Source organism: Primulina tabacum, chromosome 2 (genome assembly GCF_025594145.1).
Source record: "Primulina tabacum isolate GXHZ01 chromosome 2, ASM2559414v2, whole genome shotgun sequence".
Lineage (NCBI taxonomy): Eukaryota > Viridiplantae > Streptophyta > Magnoliopsida > Lamiales > Gesneriaceae > Primulina > Primulina tabacum.
Genome location: NC_134551.1, coordinates 2,178,238 through 2,200,507, shown reverse-complemented (window position 1 = coordinate 2,200,507; position 22,270 = coordinate 2,178,238). Strand labels below are relative to the sequence as shown.

At 33.5% G+C, this 22,270-nt stretch overlaps 3 protein-coding genes across 8 annotated transcripts; 2 read left to right on the top strand and 1 right to left on the bottom strand.

Moving 5' to 3' along the window:
• The first annotated feature begins 858 nt into the window (after positions 1 to 858).
• On the top strand, positions 859 to 1,957 carry LOC142537245 (uncharacterized). Its single transcript, XM_075642798.1, has 2 exons — positions 859 to 1,057; positions 1,177 to 1,957. The coding sequence occupies exons 1-2, from the start codon at positions 952 to 954 to the stop codon at positions 1,893 to 1,895; spliced, it is 825 nt and encodes a 274-aa protein (XP_075498913.1). The 5' UTR covers positions 859 to 951; the 3' UTR covers positions 1,896 to 1,957.
• Positions 1,958 to 5,645: 3,688 nt separating this feature from the next.
• On the top strand, positions 5,646 to 8,727 carry LOC142524341 (protein ETHYLENE INSENSITIVE 3-like). Its single transcript, XM_075628289.1, has 2 exons — positions 5,646 to 5,793; positions 6,399 to 8,727. Exon 2 carries the CDS (start codon positions 6,531 to 6,533, stop codon positions 8,328 to 8,330), a length of 1,800 nt encoding a protein of 599 aa, XP_075484404.1. The 5' UTR covers positions 5,646 to 5,793; positions 6,399 to 6,530; the 3' UTR covers positions 8,331 to 8,727.
• Positions 8,728 to 11,749: 3,022 nt separating this feature from the next.
• LOC142524311 (uncharacterized) lies at positions 11,750 to 21,748 on the bottom strand. Of its 6 annotated transcripts, none has more exons than XM_075628280.1 (7): positions 20,303 to 21,748; positions 19,730 to 20,163; positions 15,080 to 16,426; positions 14,503 to 14,574; positions 13,401 to 13,615; positions 13,110 to 13,324; positions 11,750 to 12,690 (listed from the first exon to the last, which is right to left on the bottom strand). In XM_075628280.1, exons 3-7 carry the CDS (start codon positions 16,353 to 16,355, stop codon positions 12,000 to 12,002), a joined length of 2,469 nt encoding a protein of 822 aa, XP_075484395.1. In that variant the 5' UTR covers positions 16,356 to 16,426; positions 19,730 to 20,163; positions 20,303 to 21,748; the 3' UTR covers positions 11,750 to 11,999. The 6 variants fall into 6 exon arrangements, with proteins under 6 accessions (XP_075484395.1, XP_075484388.1, XP_075484379.1 ...); XM_075628273.1 differs by having other exon boundaries at positions 19,730 to 19,920; XM_075628264.1 differs by having other exon boundaries at positions 19,730 to 21,193; positions 21,314 to 21,748.
• Between the last annotated feature and the right edge of the window lie 522 nt (positions 21,749 to 22,270).

Here is a 22,270-nt window from a genome sequence, read left to right as displayed (position 1 = left end):
AATAGCCAAGAATCACCCTTTTTAGTGATTAAAAACACACTCTTATAATAAATGTTTAAAAAACCTAATATGATAAGAAGAGCAACAAATAAGAGTATCGAGTGGAGGGGAAAAAGGACAATTCGGCAAATACGGGCTCGATTATGGGCTCAAGCTGTTCCATAATGGCCCAACTTCAAGCACAGAGCCTCCGTTGCCATTGAAAAATTTCAGACGACAGAGGGCCCGAGGTTTGACCCGGTCCCTAGTAAACAATTTTTTTTTAAAAAAATTCAAATTCCTTAATTATAATCCTTTTTTATTATTTCATTATATATTTAGTAATTATTATTAAAATATATGAAACTATAAGTTTTTTTAATATTATATTGTTAGTGCAACACTTCAAATTCGACGAATGTCCTCACTTTGTCCAGACGAGTCTTTATAACGTATTTATGTACTCACTCACACGTAGTCTAGGAAACTATCCATACACCTATTCTAAAATTATCTCAAGTCAAACATGCTTAACTTTTAAGTTCTTATGTCATAGCTCTAATCTTTATTACCTTAGAATTGCCCACCCCTATGGAGTCATGCGTACATTGGTTAAGAGTATTCTTTCCCTATTCAGAAAGGTATAGACGGAAACATGTGTTTCAAGAAAAAGTAATGTTTCCTTAAAAGAAAGTTTGATATTATATATATATATATATATATATATATATATATATATATATATATCCTTCAAAGAAAGTTTGATATATATATATATATATAACAAAGAAAGCCTGCATGGAAATAAAGGTATACTCTATTGTCCAAGAAATGCGAACGCCTCAAAGGAACTCAAACTTAGTATTTAACATGAATGCTCTTATATATACATGTGTACGTACATTTAACAGACAAAATCTTCATTCCCTTCTAAGTATACATACATATAACAACATATATCTCGAAAATATTATGGATGCTAAAGTGGGAGATGCAGCAGCTCAAAAAAATGGATATGAGCCGTTCTCTGATCTGATACAGGAGCAAGATTGTGACACTCTGATAATATATATCCCCGGTCGGTTTTTGTGATTAGATTCGAGTTATTTTAAAAAAAAAAGATCTATTCGCGGATGATATATGATTGAATTCATCATGCATGCATATGTAACTCAGAAAACTTCCTCGATTTTGCAGGTTTTAGGAAAGAACAGCTAAGAGTTCAGCTGGCTAACTCGGGAACTTTGAGGGTCAGCGGGACGAGGCCGATCGGGGACGACAAATCGAGCAGTTTTCAGAAAGATTACCCTGTCTCGCCTAATTGTGACACCAACAATATTACTGCTAAATTTGAAGTTGGAATATTGTATGTAAGGCAGCCGAAGCTGATTGTTCCGGCAGATAAAAAGGATAAAAAATTGCCAGTTTTAGAAACTCAACAGGCCCACAGCCCCGTAGAACGACGCCCGCCAACACCAATTCCGTCCCGACCAAAGAAAGATCAAGAAATCGATCGTACCAAGAAAGCCAGCATAAGCGAGGCTCAAATCAAGCAAGAAAGAGCTGACGATTTTCGCAATAAATCAGATCCGAAACCTGTCGAGGAGGGAAAAGTCGGTGAACCGGAGGACGATAAAAATGAGAAAAGTAGCACCATTTATGATGATCAAAGAAGGGAACCCAGCATTACCTATCAACATGAAGAGTTTTGGGGCACTGAATCCGAATTTGCAGAAAAACGAACTGGAAAAGTGGGCAAAGATCGCGTAGATTATTACAAACTCGTTGCTGCTGGTACAGCAACGGTGAGGAAATCAGGGAAGATTACGTATATGGTTATGGCTATTATTCTTGCTTTTGCATTCGGAATGTATGTTAATAATTTGATTTGGTGTTCTAACAAACCCGAGAAATGAGGCTTGTTTTAACATCACCTTGTAAATTATGTATTTATGTTAATAAAAGGAATGTAAACGAATCCATACTTTCCGGGAAACAATTCAATTTGATAAATTTCCTAATGTGATTATTAACATTAGATTGGTGTCGGAAATCTAACTCGGATGTTAGATTTTTAGCGCGATAATTAACCTTGCAAATTTGTAATTTAATTAGTCATATTTCGTCAAAGTAATTTTGCAGCTAGACTGCAATTCTTTTATTAGACCAGGTTCCTTTGATAAACTAAACTCAAATCCAATAACAGCCCAGAAAATGATGATTCCAATATTACTTTTCGATGTTGAAAATTATATATGTAACTTTAATTGTTAGAATTATTTTCAAAATAAAATTTTAATAAGTAGTAACAAGAATTTAATCCTAAAGAAGAAGTAGGGAAGAAGTTAAGAATTGGAAAGTTGTACGAAGTTTACATTATATAAAAGGTATAAACGTTGTAACGTATTTTATTTTTTCATATTTCATACATAAATACATCGAAAGTTTTATAAAGTCCTGTTATTTTATTAATTAGTAAGAGATATCAATAAATTTGATAAATCTTGCATGAAAAAAGTATTTGGTTCTAACTTCTAAAGAAAAAGCCAAATTAGTTCTCCAGATAACCAACGTAAAACTATATTTTAATAAACAAATAAGCCATGGTATTTATTAACTTTAACTACTAGCTAGAGATCAGATTATCGGGAATTATTCCTTTAATTTAATTTATTATTTGATTTTATCACATTTTTGTGGGAAATTAGATGTGTCATTCTCAAATCTTGATAATATCCATTAATTAATCCAAATTGCATTTTGGAAAATAGAAAAGAAACGAGGATGATCTGCATTGGAATAGAAGGATAGAAGCAAGCTAATGTCCAAAGTCCGACCGGCTACTAGATCAGTTTGTGTGTAGTTTTCTGTAAGTTCATTCGGTTTGTATTATGTATCCACTGTGTGTACGCAGTGGCGGAGTCAGAAATATGGCTCTGCCCGGGTTGAAATTTTAAACTTTAGAATCTTTTAATATTTTAAATTGATCTACCTGGACTAATATCATATTATTGCAAAATTATACAAAATTTACATATGCATTTTTAAAAAAAATTGGACCACCCAGGCTAAACAAGCATGTGTCTCCGCCCCTGTGTGTGTGGCCCCACGCCAAAATCAATATACATTAGGTTTAAGTGTGTCTATATGTATAAATACGTGTAAAAAAAATACAAAAATCTAGATTTTCATTAGTTATCAAATTATTTTCAGGGGTGCAAACAACATTATTTTATTTCTCGGGTTAATCAGTAAGTAATTAAAGTTTTTGGGTTATTTGCGTAATTAAAATTTCTGGATAAACATGACCATTCTGTACGGTCAGTGATGTTGGTAGAGAACTTGATGGGCCAATGCATGTTACATGCCGACAAATATAGATCCTATTTTTGTTAAGGAAAACAAAAACCCTGACTTGTTCTTATCCAAACCCTTCATACAAGAAAAAAAATTATCCCAATTTCACATACAAATGTTAAATGTATATGTCGGCTACATTAAGTTCGATAGAGTTGTATATACGAAGTTACACAATTTTTTTTTAAAAAAACTTGTTTTTGAAATTGAGTTAAGTCCAAATATAAGTATTAACATAATATCATAGACACGTTCTGATACTAGCTCAAGCTCATCGATATGTATTGAACTGCTTTATGGACCACTGACTCAAGTAAATTATTGGGAGTTGGTCTTTATGAATTTGGACAATATCTCTCTTGAATTAATTTTTAGATTGAGCTATGTCCAAATTTTCATCTTAAACTTAAGTATTATATTATTTATTGGATATATTTAATATTTTAATACACATTATTAATTTTAATTGCATGCAAGTGCTCGATCATGTTTGAGGTAAGATTTTTCTTCCCGATTCCCAACCCTACGTATCCAAATCATGTTCGAGAATTACCTTGTGGGTCTTTCCAAATGTCATAATAATTTTACGGTCCTCTTTTGTAAGAAACATTACTTCAAACCTCGGCAACTTACTATAACCGTATCGACGTCTATTTCGTATTAATTTATTGTTTAAAATTTAGTGGACTTCCATATCCCAATTTGAACCTAAGAATTTTGCGTGTGTATTCCGATCCTCGAGGTAAAAACATTGTATTTGAAGATTGGTTTAGGTACAAATTTTGTCGCTTAATACTGTTATGGGGCGATTGGACAAGGTATATGGCCTATCGATTTATTGTTAAAATTAGACATTTATATATAATAAAGAAAGGATAAATTTTAAATTTATCTTAGTTTGGTATTACTCGTTATACTAAGACAAAAACTTACGTGAGACAGTCTTATTGGTTGTATTTTGTGAGACGGATCTCTTATTTTGGTCATTTCATGAAAAAATATTTTTTTTATGCTTACGACTGAAATGATAAAGTTGAAATAAAAATATTAAAAAATTATATATCCAAATACACTAATCAAGAAGTACGTGGTAAGAAATCGAAATCTGAATCCATGAAATCCTTCCATCCAAACGTTTAGTAGCATTTGAATGAGAGAATTTGTAATTGATTAAGCATTTGAGTGAAAATTTTGAAATGAATCTATATAAGATAAATTTGAAATTCATTACAATAACAAAAAAAATAAATTCAGTTATAGATTTAATAATCCATTATAAAATGTATTTATTTCAACAAAAAATATTTATTATTATATATTTGAAAATTTTAGTTCTGTCATTTTGAATGAGTTTAATTTAAGTATATGTTTGGATGTGATTATTTGATTTAATAGATTTGAAAAAATAAAAATAAAAAGCAGAAAAATTCAAATCAATGGATTTAAAAAAAAAAACCATTTTGTATTAAAAGACTTGATATCCTAAATCCTAATCCACCAAATTCCATTTTCGAAACATTTTCTGATATCAAATCCCTCCACTTAAATCAAATCAATATGTCCAAATACAACTAAATAAATATATACATAATCAGATAAACCAACTGATGTTAATATTTTTTGGCAAAAACTTGTGTGAAACGGTCTCATTGGTCGTATTTTGTGAGACGAGTCTCTCCTCTGAGTCATCCATAAAAAAATATTACTTTTTATGCTAAGAGTATTACTTTTTATTGTGAATATCGGTAGGATTGACCCGTCTCACAGATAAATATTCGTGAGACCGTCTCACAAAAAACATACTCATATTGTTTTTATTGTAATACAATATCAAAATAATTTTAACATAAAGATAGTGTAGTAACTTGATTTGAGAATACTCACAATTATATTATTTTTAATAATTTCTATCTTTTTTAGATGTAAAAATTAGTCCCATGCACGATCCTATTGAACTTTCTTAAAAGTAGAAACAAAATATTTTAAATTTTTTTGTCGATTATATTCACATTTGAATTTATTTTTTATTCAAAATTTCCAAGAACTTCCCCACTATGTACCTTAAAAAGGAGCTTCGTAAACCAAAACATTGAACACTACACAGAATTAAAAAATAATAAATGACGGTGGTAAAATTCAAACTCCCAAAATGGTACTTTTGAGAATCTGACCCTTTTTTTTTCGTTTATTGATTAATTTACTAAAAATCTAATAAATTTATTGACACACACACATAAACTGTAATTAATTAGTATTCTTTTTGTTGGTTCTTGATTTACTGTTTACCCTCAATCCCCGACACTTTTCACCTCCCTGTAGGCCAATTCCATTAATAAATATAAGCCCAAACACGGATATTACATCATTTTCTTGGGTTCCTTCTCTTTTTTATTTCTTTCCCTTTATTGGGTTAATAATTCTAAACTTGAGGGGGGTATGAACAAGGAATAACAACAGGTAAATCAAGAAAAAGGGACGGATGTTCATGTTTTTATTGTGATTATTCATTTTCTGGTTCTACTTCCTGTGGTTTTATTGATTGTGTTTCTGGGTTTCTGAGTGTTTTTTCTGTTCTTGAGTTTGGTCTTAATTTTGGATTAAAGCGCGCGTTTTTTTGGTAAATATTTGTTTTTACTAGTTTTTTTTGATTTTATGTGGTATGTTTTAAGGAGTTATGCTTGGTGTTTCTTGTTCTATTGTTCTTGATTAGGACATGCTTATTTGATTTGTACTTTCGTTCACTATGATGGTTGAAATGATCTTTGGGTTAGATCTTAGTGTTATTAACTGGTTTATATTTTTGTATATATTCTTCAAATTTTCCGGGGATTTTGGAAATTTTCTGCAAATTTCTTGGGAAATCAGGTTATGATTTCTCAGACACGTGCATCGCTTCTCTGCAGTTCCGTTCGGATCCGAATTCTAAAACATTATCTTTTTGGTCTGTGTTGTGTTGAAAAAAATTCATATTTTTTCAGTGGTTTTGTAAAAAAAAAATTGACTTTATGATCAGAATCAGCGGGGTTGAGTTTTTCTTTATTTTTGCAACTCCTACTGTGCAGGTAACGTCATAGAAGAAGTCCCTCTTGCATCCTGTTGCTGAATCTCGTGTTTTGGTGGAGCTCGAGTTGAATATACGTTGATTAAATCTTTCTGTTTCTACAAGTTTGATTTTTGGTGCTCTTTGATTCGAGATGATGATGTTTGAAGATATGGGTTTTTGTGGGGATCTTGATTTCTTTTCCTCGGCTCCTATCAAAGGATTAGATCTCTGCCCTCCGGAGTCTGCTGATCCCGAACCCGAGATCGAACCCCTAACCGAGCAAGTTGTGGAGGATGATTATACAGATGAAGAAATGGACGTGGATGAACTCGAGAGGAGGATGTGGAGAGACAAAATGCGATTAAAAAGGCTTAAAGAACTGAACAAGGGTAAAGAAAGTGTTGACTCTGTGAAAAAGCAGCAGTCTCAAGAGCAGGCTAGGCGAAAGAAGATGTCGAGGGCTCAAGATGGGATCTTGAAATACATGTTGAAGATGATGGAAGTGTGCAAAGCTCAAGGTTTTGTTTATGGCATCATACCGGAGAAAGGCAAGCCGGTGAGTGGTGCATCTGATAATCTTCGGGAATGGTGGAAGGATAGGGTCAGATTTGATCGGAATGGACCGGCTGCCATTGCAAAATATAAGGCAGAGAACTGCGTCCAGGAAATAAATGAGGCCGAAAATCCCCTTGGTCCGACTCCACATACCTTGCAGGAGCTCCAAGATACGACTCTTGGCTCGTTGTTGTCGGCTCTAATGCAGCATTGTGATCCTCCTCAGAGAAGGTATCCTCTAGAGAAGGGTGTTCCGCCACCCTGGTGGCCCAGTGGGAAGGAGGAATGGTGGCATCAGTTAGGTTTGCAGAAGGATCAAGGCCCTCCGCCATATAAGAAGCCTCATGATCTGAAAAAGGCGTGGAAGGTGGGTGTTTTGACTGCTGTGATCAAGCATATGTTTCCGGACATTGGCAAGATTCGGAAGCTTGTAAGGCAATCCAAGTGTTTGCAAGACAAGATGACAGCTAAAGAAAGTGCTACTTGGCTTGCTATCATCAACCAGGAGGAAGCTTTGGCTCGGGACCTTTACCCAGACCGGTGTCTCCCTTTGTCCTCGTGTGGTGGAAGTGGGACGCTTCTGATTACCGATAATAGCGAGTATGATATCGATGTTGTTGAGGATGAGTCAAACTTTGAGGTGCACGAGCAAAAGCCAAATCCCCTTCAATTGTCGAATATCGGGATGGAAAGATTCCATGATAGGGTTCCGGTTCAACAACAATCTTATGCCATCAAAGATGAAATGGTCAACAATTTTGACTTCTCCCGGAAGAGGAAATTAAATGATGAGCTTAACAACATGATGGATCCTAAGAAATTAACTAGTGAGGTTCTTCCGTGCCCGCATCGAGAACTTCGACATGGGTTTCAGGATCGAACTTCAAGGGACAATCACCAACTTTCTTGCCCTGACAAAGATTCTTCCGAATTTGGGGTTACAAATTTCAGCATAAAGGAAGTGAAACCGGCTGCCTTTTCTCAATCTTTTGTCCAACCAAAGCCTACTATTGATCTATCAGCACTCGGAGTTCCAGAAGACGGACAAAGAACGATCAACGATCTCATGTCTTTCTACGACACCAATATTCAAGAAAACAAGAACACAAATGGGAGCTCCAGCATTTTGAAGGAGCCGTCCCTTCAGCACCTTCAATACCAACAAAATGGTTTCCTTCAAGGTCAAGAAATAGTGCTGGAACCCAACATATTTTCCAACAATAACATGTCAGTCGATCAGTTCCACCAGTCCAAGGTCATAAATCCACCTGGAGCCGAAAATTTCCAACTTATGTTCAGTCCTCCATTCAATATATCCTCCATCGACTACACAGACAATTTTCCTGATGTTTCAAGAGATAACCAGATCAAGCATGACCTTCCGATTTGGTACTGAAACACTCGTATGAGAACGTCACCAATACAATCTCCACACACTTCATCAGGTGGAATTGTTTTACTTAGTTTTGTCTTAGTTATCACTATGCTATTTGCTTAACCATATAGGTTTAAAGGTCGTGAAAGTTATTCCGGCATGGTTGTAACAATCAAGAAAAGGATCGTATCCTACTACGATTTAGCATGCTTTGCTATCGAAAAAAGCGGGTAGACTTACATATATATGTGATATAAATAAGCTTCAGTTTCATTTAGAGTTTGTTGATTTGGTTTTCTTGTTCGATCACAAGCTGAGGTTGATGTTTCATATGTTGTCTACTGTGGAGTCTAAGTTTGATGTACATAGTGGGTGTATTTTGTTGACTGAAAGTGGATGCTTTGTCATTTTCATTTGACTTCGTATTTTGGAAGTGGAGTGGAGTGGAGTGGGACAGTGAATGGGTGGTTCTTGGTAGATGCATGTCTTGTCTTTAAATTTGGGATATCACATCAAACGAAATGCTCGAGGGTCCTCTCCTTTCAACGAGTCGGGCTCGATCCTTCAACTGGTATTTAATCCGCAGTGTTTGGATTGTTATATAAAACGTTAAAAAATCGAGTTTCAGCAAAAAGTCGTGAAAATATTATTGATGGCCGCTGTTCCCATGTATCCATGTCACATTGGCAAAGGGTAACCAGTCTTTTTCATGTCGCTGTTTGATAGTAATGAAAGGTTAATATACCAAATTTTCTTTGTCCCTTTTCTACTTTGAGGCCATAGATGAGTGATGACTTTTCTAGTGTTGATGCATTCATTGCACATATTCTGCTTTCCTCTTTTCTTCAGTCAAATTATTTTGTTTTAAATGGTTTGAACATTCTCAAATTTCTTGGCACATATATGAGAAATGGGTAGTTTTGTTTTGTTTTTTTTTTTTAAAAAAAATATTGGGAAGATATAATTGTTTTCTATATTTAATTTTATATTATTTTATACAATTTTGTGGTGTGTGTGTGTGTGTGTATTGTCATTATGTTTATAATCATCTTCATTTTTATTTAATTTTATAATTTCTTAATGTTTTCTAACAAAGGAGAAGTTAATAATTTTTGTAAATATTTTAAAATAACATTCAAAGTAATCGAGATAAAAGAAGATGTGATAATTGACTGTCTCGAGTAAGGTCAAAATGCTTATTTTTCGAGGAATATTACGATTGAAACTCAATAGAGATTCATTATATGTAGCATGGGGGAAAATATTATGTATAATATATAGTTCGACCTTATGTTAAACACGTGTATTTCACATATCAACGTTCAAAAAGTTTTATGCTTTTTTAAGAATATTTGTGTAATATAGGAATTCGCTTCCTCTCTTATATTATATACTCTTATTACATGTGTTGCGTATTTTTTTTTTTGTTATTTTTAGGTTTATGATATCTTATAATATTTTTCTTGTTATTTTTAATGAGTGATATATTAATCTAAAAATTCAAAATTCTGGATAACAATAAAGATAGAATATATATATATATATATATATATATATATATATATATATATATAATTTAAAGGACACCTGCAAATTCTCAATATTGTAATACAAAAGGACGGTGGATCTTGAATTTTCTGTTTGACTTTTGATTAATTTCAAGAATCAAGGAAGGCCTGCACATGATAAGTCATTTGTAATAATTTTCAGGAGTTATTTTGGTGAGAAAGATATTTTATTTAATTATTCATAAAAAAATATTATTTTTTATATTAAAATTATTATTTATTATCATAAATATAATAGATAAGATTTATCCAGTGATATACTAAAATAAATAAAAAATTTTGTTTTTTTAATATTTAAATTTTCAAGCATAAATATAATATATAAATCCTTCTTATTTGCATTCAAACATAAAACTTCTCTCCATTAACTTTGTGTTTTTAAGAATAATAAGTATATTGTGAGATGGTCTTATGAATTTTTATTTGTAAGACGGGTCAATCCTACTAATATTCACAATAAAAAGTAATATTTTTTCATGAATGACCCAAATAAAATATCCGTCTCACAAAATACGATTCGTTAGATCGTTTCACACAAATTTTTACCTTTTAAAAATAACATGTGGAGATGGTTAGGTAATTGTCATTCTCTCTTTGGTTTCGGGGATTATGTTAATTTAGTGTTTAACGTATTTTTCACCTTTACTTGATAAAGTTGGAGACCTTACACAGCCGCCTCGAAGAGAAAGAGAAGTCGCGCAAGTTAAGAATTAAAAATTTTAAATTATTTATTTAATCACTCTAACTATTGAATCAGCATATATTTTAAATGTTGAAAATCGTGTAATAATCATATTGTTTTCTAATTTTATATAAGAACATTTTGAGTTTTGCATTTATTTTTCTTTGAGAAATTTCCATATGACAAATTGGCATAAATTAGATTTTCATCATCAAATTAGTTAAAATAAATAAATTAATATAATAAGTTCACTTCTTAAACATGTTTAATGATTTTTTTCTCATGGAGCCGTCGCATGATAGCATATATATCTTACATCAAGTCAACAATCCGACAAAAAAAATAAATAAAAATATAAACAAAGATAGTCTATTTCATTAAAACCAATTTTAACTAAATAAATAATCAAAATGCAATTTAATTTTTTTTACTTACTTAAATAAACATTTACTGTTTCTTATGAAGAAACTAGTCAATCGAATACTATTGAAAAAAAATCATATGCAAATATTTCATTTTTATTTTATTCTTTTGCATTTTTTTATTTTTAATCTATTTCGTATAAATTATTAAGATAATAATTAAGACCGGACACTTACCAACATTTCTGGCAGAACATGCATGGCGGCTGTGCATGCACCGGGCAATCGGCATCATTGATTACTTCAAATAACAACCTAAGTAGAAAAACATATTTTTACAACAGTTAATATAATAACGTACATTAAATTAATTAAACACGTTCTAATGCGAGGGTTGAGTGCTAATAATATATACTATTACAGCGACACACGCATTGTTATGTTTATACAATTTTTTTTTTGTAATTTAATTAAATAAAATTAATATCATAATTATAAAAAATAAGGAAAAATCATATTTTAATTTATAATATTTATATTCAAATAATGATCGTGTTGTATTTGTAAAAATTAATGGCAAAAACTCGTGTGAGACGATTTCGTGAGTCGTATTTTGTGAAACGAATATCTTATTTGAGTCATCCATGAAAAAATATTACTTTTTATGCTAAAAGTTTTATTTTTTATTTTGAATATCGGTAGGATTGACCCGTCTCACATATAAAAATTCATGAGACCGTCTCACTAGAGACCTACTCAAAATCAATAAGAGAAAATGATGCGATTTAAAATGAAGGGAAAAAAGGAAGAAAATTGGGGGAGAGAGGATAAGACAACATATCACGGTTTTATAATATAACCATCCTTGGAAAATTTTACAGAACACAAAATCCCAATCTCTAAAACTCCTGAATCAACCAATTTTAACTATACAACTGCCTACATACATATATCTATATTTATATAATAGCTCAGTTATCCAACATCAATCCAATAACTCAAGTTGAAGATGTGTCATTCTATACCTATGTACTGATCCTTTATTTTGATGCCTTCCCAAAATCTCGAGTCGTAAAACTTACACAACCTTAGTCTGTTGAGACTTGGGTTGCTCGTACTTATCCTTCGCGTCTTGAATGGACTTCTGAAGATCAGTGAACATAGAGACAGAACATTCGGCAAAGTTGTTCAACTTTCCAAGAAAACCCGCCAACCTTGTACGAAAGCTGTCAAATGTAGGTATCAGATCCTCAAGAACCTCATCTGTCTTTATACTACGATCATCACTATCCATCCCATCAAGCAACGACACATTACGAGATCGATTAGTGGCCTTTCCTTGGTTTTTCTCTTGACGAGGCAAAAAGTGAGCCACTTCTGCTGCCAAATCTTTGATAGAATCAACGACTCCTTTACACGGTAACCTATCGATCATCTCCAACCATGAATCACAGATCATGTATATAGGTGGACCGCACTCTTTAATGGGAAGAGGTCTCATTCTTTTGTTTCTCTTGGTAGTATTCTGTGGGAGAGAAACACACTTGAATAGCCACTTATTTATGGCTTCAACATAAATTTTCTGAGCGCCAATCCATTTTGTGAAGTTGGACGATAAAGTGTTGAGTTCATTTTCGAGATGGATACTAATCTGTCTCAGTGAATCTGATTGTATATTGTTCTTCGTGCTTCCAGGGGCAATCGAGATCGATATAATGTGAAACTGAAGTCTGTGACAATCCTTCATCATTTCCCACATTCTTCTTAATCTGTGATCAGGGACAAGTGTAAGAAATAACTCTTTTCTAAGCATATCGGAGGTGATGCAATAATATTTTCTACGTTTCAACATTGCAAGGCTAGAGACGGGAAATATAAACTTGAAGTTAACATTGAAGGCATCATGTTCTGTTCAAAACATATTGCTTAGGGGGCAGGCTAGTAAAATCAATCAAAGGGCAACGAAAGTTATTGTATGTAAATTCAAGGATATGTAGGAAAGCCTTTTTCGTGTGGGATTATTTGTAATTTTTTTAAAAAGCAATTGCCTCGGCCCTTAGGAACTGAACCTGCCGCCAGCTTGATCATCAGTCTGTTACTCCAATATGTAATATGCATCAAATGTCCTAATAAATTATGGTGAGTGATTGTATGTATTTGATAGCTGAAACCAGAAACAGATCCATACCCTTCAATTAACTCCTCGAGTTGAGGCTGAAGCTCCTTATCTCTAATTTCTTCGATTTTCTTTGAGATCGAGTCAATTCTATGAATAGAAACTCTAATTCTCGAATGCAGATCTTTAACTATCGCACGTGTTTTGTCAGTATTCAATCCTTGTGATTCTTTATGTCGAAGAAGCTTACACTTCATATCAAAATTACTTCTAAGCACTTGACAAGCCTGAAACAAGGGGAATGGTATTATTTGATCCCCACATAATCATGTTTTGCAAGAAAATGTAAACTTTTGAGCATACCTTCACTTCATCGTAAAGCTTCTTCTCCCATGCATAGAGCCTATCCAAAGTTGAGGCATGACTTCCAGAGACCATACAGAAGTCTTCAAAGAGATTTTTACTCACATCATTGATATCCTCAATGGATTTTCCACCAAGAAGATTCCGAGATGAAGCAGATCGAGATGATGATGTCCGATGCCACGTTAAGTACTTGACAGAATTTTGAGGAGGCTCTAGATAAGTAATTAAACAACGAATGAGCAATCCAATTATTGAATGAAGATAACTTGAGTTAAAATTGCATGATAGGAAGTCTTTAAAACATGAAGAAAGGAGCATCTATATCAAGATAATTCCCGATCAAGATCTGTCAATCTCTTTCAAATTAGGTTATACTGATCACCTCATTGTATGGGTGAAAATATCTCCCTCTTTTTTTTTTAATATAAGAATTCATAATTAAATCATATTAAAGGTATATCAGAATCTTAATGGTATGACATATGATTCCAAAATATATTATTCAATTCCAACAATATCTATGCAATTCAGACATACAAGTGCATGCACTTGGCCACAATAATAAACATACTTAAGGAAAGAAATACAAATTCCCCATGTTACACAAATCATTCTTACCATGCATCCATGCCTGATTTGAGTAATTGTAATAAAAATGTTTCCTTGACCGTGCAAAAACCAAAAACATATGTTTGTTTTATTTTCAATCTGATAAAAGTAAAATATATGAATTCAATACATGCAATTGAACACCTGGCTGGTGATTATTATTACACAAACATGTGATAACTATGTTATACTTTACGGCTGCACACTGTGTCATTTCTGAGTCTTTAGGAGAATGTTTGAGATATTCAAAACTAAAAAGTGGAAGGGAAGAACACTAACGTCCCCTAGTGTTGATCAAAACGGTATCATCATAGACTATCTATCTATCTCATCAATCACAACCTCTTTCCAATGAACAAAAAACCCTTGGTCAATTGATAAACCATGAAGGTAACTGAAAGTGATGCTTTCAAAGACAGTCACTACTAAGATCCATAATGCCAGGGCACCGGAAAAATAGCTCCACAGAAATATAGTGGGGCAGACCTACCTTGTTGAATCTCGCTTGGATCATCCCCACAAGAGAAACAAGACTTCAGTAGAGATGAGGCAACTGATCCACCTGCCAAAAGAAGAATCCTTTACTGAATATCACCAATTTACATGAAATTGGAATTTATATTGATGAAAGAAAACTTATACCAAGGAAAATGAAAAAATTAAAGCATGGATAATTTCTAGAATTGTAGTTGAATAAGGTCTTCAATGGACATTTTCATAAGGTTTTTAATATATTTAGTGCTTAGTTAATGACGAAATAAAATGCCACTCAAAGATGTGATTTTTTTCCGTACCATACTTCATTGATGACTGAAAGTATCTATCATACATAAAATTTAATGAGAAAGCAAAAGAACTAAGGCCTTTCATCCATGCATTAATAAATATAATAACATAATTCATAAGATCAACCGATAGATGAAAATTCTCTTGGAATTTCACATGAAGTTCCCACTTTGCTATTGAACAAAAAATAAAAACACTCCGGCATGCATATTTGAATACACATGAACCCTTGGTGCAATTGTGCGTGTACATACAAGAGAGAGACTGAGAAAGGTACTTACTTTCTTTCCCAGGGAAAACTGGACGGAAATGAAATTTATTTGCTTCAAGCATCCGAGGAACTTCTTTACCAGATTCATATGCTTTAACAAAAAGATGTTCAATCTCTTGCATGCTAGAATAGAAGTCCTTAGGTGCAACCTTATCTTCAACTTCGCTTTCTGTAATTGGATTTATCTTCGCATCATTCAGATGCATAAATCTTGAAGATGTGGCTCTTAATGGTGATAGATCAGGAGAGTTATTTTTCTTCCCGTTGATAAACTTGGTCTCTGATGCTACGCGTTCTGACTTTATAGATGGATCTTCATTGAAGACAAATTCTTTGCCTTTGATCATATTTTCAAAACCCGGAGACTTGGTTTCTGATGACTTCATAGATGAATCTTCATTGACAGCAGATTCTTTGGCTTCTGTCACATTTTCAAAACTTGGAGGCTTGGTTTTAGATACTCTATTTTCTTGAGGTGCCGCGGATAACTCATTATTGGCATCATTTTTTGTTGCTACATTAACATTTTCAAAACTCCGAACAAGTGTAGCTAAGGAGGGCTCGTCAAATTCGTCTTCAGAGTCATGAGATTCGTCTATCCCATGTGAGGATAACTTCTCTTCCACATCTTCAAGATCCGGAATGCCCTCCTCTGCCCTGAGATGTTCAATCTCATCAGAGTGTTCAGACCTGTGATCAAATCCGTTTCTCTCTTGTGAAGGAAAATGATCATCAATTGGATTAAAAAGGCCAAAATAATCCCAAGGTGGAGTTTCTGATGGGATGGAAGGAGTTTCAAAGGATGATGCTTCGGGTACTTCTGTTGAACGAGGAGTGGTGCTTGGAGGAGTGGTTGGGATAACCGATACCGCAACATGCACAGGAGGCTTCTCCTCAACTTTCTTGGAAAACATGCTTATAAATTTCATATGATGTGAGTTATACTTCAACACTTGGGATGATGGAGATGGAGAGACATTCACAGTGGCATCCTCATATTGTGATCGGGATGGAGAGGACAGAGATAATTGAGAGACAGATTTCTCGGTGAAAGCACGTGGCTCGGTAGTTACATTTCTTGAAGGGAAGGAAAAAGATTCAACTCGAGCATCAATTTCTGCAAATCTCCTTAAAGCAGCTCCTAAAATTTTCATTTCCTCTATATAAGCAATATGAGCTGCTGCTACAGAACACCTACCGTTAAGTGCTTGTTTGATAAATTTCTTTCGCGCACGACAAAGCTGCAATCCTTTGTCTTCTTCCAATCTAGAGTTTGAGGCTCCCATTTGCTCTTACCTGGCGATGCCCCCTTAATTCCAAATTAGTATGCAGGCATATGACATCTGCTAAATACATCCTGGATCACACAAATAACAAACAAGTTATGCGAATGCATGAACCAAGGACCATTAAAATGTTGATGATAAAAATCGGTTAGTTAATTTAATTACAGAGAACCTATACTTCCATCAAATCTCGTTTGAACAGGACATCAGTTTAACAGAATAGAAGCAACTCAGGATCTGTTTTAAAACAAAACAATTGTGATTCCCAAACATAAGCCTTTTCATCATTTAATTTTCACCCAAGATAATCAAGAATGAAGGATCCATAAAAAATATGCAATATTAACCTCGTGTATGAAAGGAAAGGCTATTCAATATTAATGATAAACCACAGATTAACAAGATAACAAATGGAATAAATTTCTGGAGTTAGTAATAGGTACATCTTACGAACACATTCAACAAAATGCCCAAATCAATCACAGACCCGAATTTCCGGGTTATGGGCTGAAGCCCTTAATTTTAAATATCATATTCATTACCAACATACATGGCTTACAATCACCACAACACAAAGGATATATTCAGCATCTTTAGTTTTTGAAAGATTTTGAAATTAAGTGAGCCACCGTACAAAACAAATTTCTAGCATTAACAAGAAGGAAACAAGACTCAAGTTCAATTCCTTAGAGCAAAACAACTTATGATCAATCATTATGAACCCACTAAGAAACCAATAAAAGGAAATGAAAATCATAAGGCTGTGCTTTAGAAGTAGAAACCCATTAAAAACACAATTAATTGCAGACATTCAAAAGCCAAATTAGTAATTAAAAAAATCTAATTCAAGTTCGAAATCTATCCAACAACAACCAGATAACTCAACAATTCAATCCCAAGAAACCAAAAGCAAAGAAATCACAACTTCCACTGCAAATTCAATCAAGATTCAGAAACCGCTAGCAAATCAAACGAAAGGGTCAAACGAATTCAGGGCCACTCTGTTTCAAGTCAATCTCTTTCTTATCGGGAAAGTAAAATTACCAAATTCTAAAATCAGCTGGCGGAGATATTCCTTTGGAACCAAAATCCCTTGATTTCCGTGCAGAACACAATGGATGGCTTCCTCAAACAAACGAATAAACCCAGATAGAAAAAGGGAAATTGAAACCTTTTTAACAGGATTACGCTTGTGTGTGTAACAGTGTATCAGTCAGATAAAAAGGGCGGTGGGGCATGTACTAAGTTTGCATGCAAAAAAAAAAAAAAGAAGAGAGAAAGGGGAAAAGCCGACATAGACAGGCAATTGCCCGAATATGGTAGCGATGCCTGTGGGCCATCGCTGACTCAGCAAAGGCAAATAGCATTTAAAAAACAGTAAATATTGAATTTCTCAGTGGAAAGGTCTCCGATCGAACAGTTCTTGAATTTTACACTGCCTTTTTGGGGAGAAGGAATGTAGGATGGAATCACACGGAATAAAGGGGAAAAAGGCGTGAGATTTACGCGGTGGAAATGGGTTGTTTGATTCATTCGACTTGCGTATCTTCTTCTTCTTTCTCTTACTCAGCGGCAAGTAAATGAGCTGTCAACACAAAATTTTGATCTAAAATCAAAGGGCTTAAAATATTCGGAGAGTAGGTCCTTTACCGATATTCAAAATAAAAAGTAATATTCTTAGCATTAAAAAATATTACTTTATCATGAATTACTTAAATAAGATATTCATATCACAAAATATGACATGTGAGACCGTCTCACACAAGTTTTTGACATCTTCGAAAAGCCACTTGTTTTCAAGTTAGTAATTGTTTTGGATCTCGAGACAATTGAGGTTCGAACATAAGATCTTATATCAATTTTAATATCTTTGTATTATAAATTATCATAAATTTGAGATATTGATTTCAAATTCACTATAAATTGAACGCGTTTAATATTTCTAGTTACTTAAAAATTATATACCATGGTAATAAAAAAAAAGAAATTAATATAGTATGGGATATTAACTTGAAATTTCAATTTCAACTACATAAAAGCACAAAAGACTTTCAAAAGGTCACTAGTTGATATAATATGGGTTATTTGCACAATCAACTTTGTGCAGAAAGTTTCTTTTATAAAATGATATCTGTTAAGTTATTATCACAAATTGTGTATCGTAAGTTTAGCCCGAAATTGATATGGTGAAATTACTGAAATATCCATTCATTTCGATTATTTGAACTTCACATTTGGGAATTCCATTATTAAAAAAAGAAAAACCCGACATCTTCGAGAAACTGGTGCATATTTTCCTCATATACATTATTACATTTAAGCTCAAATTTTTCGTGTATATCCATTTTGGTCCAGGTGTCCAAAAGATTAATCGACTTATGAATGGCTTGCACTTGCATATGTCTAATTAATTAAATAAGCTATAAATGACTCAAATTAATAGTGTCAAACGAGCTGTGTCAAGTGTTTTTAGTCGATAAAAGTCGTAAATAACATAGTCCGACGTTTTTTTATGGAATATATTATTGAATGAAAAAACTAGCTTCTACTTGTTAACAAATTATATATACATCAACACAAAATTTTAAAACTATAATATTTCATCGAATGCTTCAAATTTAACTATGAATTTATTTTCATGTCTTTTTCCTAACCGTCAACTCCTACTTCATATCACAAAATCTTCATCCTTTAAATATAATATCAATCAAACAATGACATTAGAAATGAAACGAGGATAATATATATTACTCTCACAAGTTACCGTCTATAATCAATTATCCATGGACAGTAGTACGTGACTCTGTGATTTATTTTTCGACTACGAGTATGTGATACGGTTTGACGGGTTGACCAAATCCATATTTACGAAAAAAAGTAATATTTTTGACATGAATAGTAATATTTTTGGCATGAATCGGATCGGATCGGATATCCATCTCTTAATAAGAGTTTTTTTGTTCAACTAATATGAACTTCCAAACAGGTCCTAACGCATATAACGAATGCAACGCATGGAAAAACTGTAGTTCTTTAAATTTTTTTTCATCTATAATCTACAAAAAAAATACCATAACCATCTTGTAAATTGGCATAGACGAAGAAAAAATTTCGTAGGTCGGATTTTCGCCGATGTATAGACATGACGGCAAACATTACTAAAATAGCTCAGCAACATTGGGTACCACATAGCAGTACTCATACCATCACAACCAGTTTGATTATCATTTTTAACTTTAATTTCCAATCCTCAAGAAAAGTTAATCATACATCAGTTTGTACCATACAACATAAATTGTTATCTTTATGTAATCTGGATAATAAAACAGAGAGCAACAACTATAGAACGATAAGTTTTCTATGCAAATGCTCACCAGATGAACTCATATCTCCATCGTCATCATGGAAAAATAAGGGTGAAGAATCCAACCAAACATAGAACCGAACCCTCCAAATCCAACCAAACATATAACCAAACCCTCCAGAAGCACATCATACCGTTCCGCACAGCGGAGCCTGAGCCGACTTGCACCATAGAATGAGAGGGCTACTAGCGAGGTCATTACTGTGATCGTGTTGCCAAGGAAACAAGAAGATATGTGTAACTTAATATTATAATGCTTGCAACGAAGATCAAAAGCTAAAAAGAAAAATTCAGGTTCAAAACATTAATGGCATAATCATCTCCTGATGTGGATAAAATTGTTTATCATATGCAAGTTGTGTCACATAGCCGCAGAGCGAATCCAAAAATTTAAGGGAGAAGGACGAGAAGGGGCAAGGGGGGAGACTCAATGAAAGTGCAAAACTTGAAATTTATTAAAAAAAACACGTAAAAAAAATTAATTTTGTTATTATGTGTTGGGAGTGGTGTGCGCTTGTGTCAGTGTTAAATTCAGTTATGACAATGAAACACAGGTTTGCAATCAACAAGATTAAAATTATACCTGAAGAATAGAACTATGATAGCAAACACCATCAGTGAAGATGAGTTTCCAACAGCAAGAAACACCGGAAGGGTATGTGGTTGCACAAGGAGATGATGCTGGAATAAGATCAAGACCAGCTACGGCCATTTTTTTCCATGGGTTTGTTGTGGGAATGACTGTGACCGCTCTTTCCAAATAGAAACAATATGACATAACTAGAACCCAGAAAAATGAGCAAAAAGGATGCGAGCTTGTGCACTATTTCTTCTCCAGAAATAGTGTTTGTTATGGTGATTGCCGTTACGCCAAGTAGTGATGTGGATAAGACATGCAATGCCGCTCCAAAAGCAGCTGCATTAGCAAATTATGATCACTAAACTCTATGCACACGAGTAACATTTTGTGCATATTGTTATTATACACTACCATCATACATATGACAATTTGTGGCCTCTATTTCAAGAAAAGAATTTAAAGCCTTGAGAAATACAGGATGCCAATGCCAGGAAATTACCGAATCAGTCATGTCTCATCACTTTGCCAGATATCATTTATTCATTTATATATGACAATTTGTTGCGTCAACTATTTAGCAAAATGATTTACATTGCCATGGAATTTCTGCACAAAAAATAACTAATAGCCCAAGTTTGATAATCAGGGGGTACTATCATTCAAACTACAATAGCTTTGACGTAATGGCAGGATGAACGGTAATATTCTCTAGGAAGTCCTGAAACTAGACGGTCCAGTGGCTAGACTTGGGGGCTGGATTCACATCCAAAATCAAAGCACATATTACTTATTCAGCAACCCCAGCTCAAATCAACTTGTCTCGTCCAAACACAACCTCAAAGTATTTGCATTTGCTCTAAAATTCATCAAGGCGTAGTCGCTCTCGGCCAATTCCTACTACACTGATTACAGTCGATTTACGTTTACCCTTTAGTACAGAAAAAAATTAACAAAACAATTAAATCTAAATCAGGCAAAAACAACAAACCCTAGAACAACAAGAAATCACAAAACCCACTATATAGATCAAAAAACTGATACAGAACAAACATCACTTACTAACAGAGAGAGTACGAGAAAAAGTCCATTTCTGAACGCGGCCAACAATGGAGAACGGCAGCCAGTGTGTCGGTATGAAAGAATGCAGCAACGAAACTGTAGCTATGCCTCCGATCGTTGACAAATCCTCTGGAGTGACGCTGAATTTCCCGTCCTCCATAACTCCTCTGATCGCAGCAGAAGAAAAAAACTAACCAAAATTCGAGCTTCAAAACAACAGGCTTTGCATCAGTGTTTCCACGGATTTTAGCAGAGATTAGATTCAGGATCAAATATTTGAGCCAAATCCAAATTTTCATATTTTAGAAAGCATAGGCTTCAACCGAAAGTACGGACCTTTCACGTCTTGGCAAGATTTTCAGTTCAGTTTACATTTTCCCATTTTTTAAATTTTGGTTGTTTCATTTATTATTTTTCGAAAATTGCGGATTCACTTTTTATATCAGGTCTCTACGATCTCACGAATCTTTATATATGAGACGGATCAATCCTATCGATATTCACAATAAAAAGTAATACTATTAGCATAAAAAATAATATTTTTTCATAGATGACTCAAATAAGAATCCGTCTCACAAAATATGACCCGTAAAACCGTCTTATTGTCCAACTCATTGTTAGTGTCCTCTAATTTATCAGATTTTGGTCTGATTATATACATTTTTTATTTTTTTTTACTTTAGTCATCTTTCGGAAAAAAATTGACATAATACTAAATATATCGATATTTTTTCAATATCACAGCAATATTTTAAATTGTATATCATTGTTCCAACAAAATAAAACTAAAAACAAACTTGCAAAAGTAATATTTGACTTTAATGAGTAAAATAACAATAACATAAAACATAATAATTTGTCGAAGGAATTCCCGATTTGTTATGTACACATATCACGTTTGTTGGTCATCGT

Bases quoted from the DNA above. Each gene is read 5' to 3' on its own strand.
- LOC142537245 (XM_075642798.1), top strand. From the start codon at position 952: ATGGATGCTAAAGTGGGAGATGCAGCAGCTCAAAAAAATGGATATGAG. The intron at 1,058-1,176 runs GTCGGTTTTTGT...TCGATTTTGCAG, and splicing joins TCTGATAATATATATCCCCG to GTTTTAGGAAAGAACAGCTA.
- LOC142524341 (XM_075628289.1), top strand. From the start codon at position 6,531: ATGATGATGTTTGAAGATATGGGTTTTTGTGGGGATCTTGATTTCTTT.
- LOC142524311 (XM_075628246.1), bottom strand. From the start codon at position 16,355: ATGGGAGCCTCAAACTCTAGATTGGAAGAAGACAAAGGATTGCAGCTT. The intron at 14,575-15,079 runs GTAAGTACCTTT...TTCTTTTGGCAG, and splicing joins AGTTTTCCCTGGGAAAGAAA to GTGGATCAGTTGCCTCATCT. The intron at 12,691-13,109 runs GTATGGATCTGT...CCCTGATCACAG, and splicing joins CTCGAGGAGTTAATTGAAGG to ATTAAGAAGAATGTGGGAAA.